Source organism: Otolemur garnettii, unplaced genomic scaffold (genome assembly GCF_000181295.1).
Source record: "Otolemur garnettii isolate 467f Iridium unplaced genomic scaffold, OtoGar3 scaffold00011, whole genome shotgun sequence".
NCBI lineage: Eukaryota > Metazoa > Chordata > Mammalia > Primates > Galagidae > Otolemur > Otolemur garnettii.
Window position 1 is genome coordinate 8,114,647 of NW_003852406.1, and position 698 is coordinate 8,115,344.

At 43.1% G+C, this 698-nt stretch overlaps 1 protein-coding gene across 1 annotated transcript in view; it reads right to left on the reverse strand.

Moving 5' to 3' along the window:
- PYGO1 (pygopus family PHD finger 1) overlaps positions 1 to 173 on the reverse strand; it is a gene marked incomplete at its 5' end in the record, with an annotated part of 5,522 nt that extends 5,349 nt beyond the window's left edge. The window contains one exon of the mRNA XM_012801881.2: positions 137 to 173. Within this exon, the coding sequence (XP_012657335.2) occupies positions 137 to 173 (37 nt within the window). The remainder of the gene's footprint in view (positions 1 to 136) is intronic.
- Positions 174 to 698: the final 525 nt, after the last annotated feature.

Here is a 698-nt window from a genome sequence, read left to right on the forward strand (position 1 = left end):
CCCCTACAAAAATTAAGACTCCTTTAATATCATTTAATACCTGATCCAAATATTTCATAATTTTGTCATGTTTTGTTTAGACTGGGATCCAAATATGGTTCATACATCATAATTGGTTGATAGATTTTTTTGTTTGCTTGTTTTAGAGACAGAGTCTCAGTTTCTTGCCCTTGGTAAAGTGCTGTGGCATCACAACTCACAGCAACCTCCGGCTCCTGGGCCTAGGCAATTCTCCTGCCTCAGCCTCCCGAGCAGCTGGGACTACAGGTGCCCACCACAACATCTGGCTATTTTTTTGATGCAGTTCAGCTAGGGCTGGGTTTGAACCCACCACCCTCGGTATATGGTGCTGGCACCCTACTCACTGAGCCACAGGTGTTGCCTGGTTGATAGATCTTGTGATGTATTTCCCTCCATCACTGTTTTTTTTTTTTTTTGCAATGTATTCATTTGAAAGAACTGAGTTGATGATTGTTTCAGTTATTAAACTACAGTCTTTCAGGTCCACATCCTTTCTTAGCAATGATGGGAGTTGGACTTTGGAAATTAGATTTTTCTTTTGACAGGTTCTTCCAATAGGAGCTCTAGAAGGCTATTAGGATAGAGGAGGTGATGAAAGGGCGGCACTTGACCAGCAGCGATCTCACAGACCACCAAGGCTCGTAAGAAAGGTCTTTACTGGTGAGGGAGGGATGCTG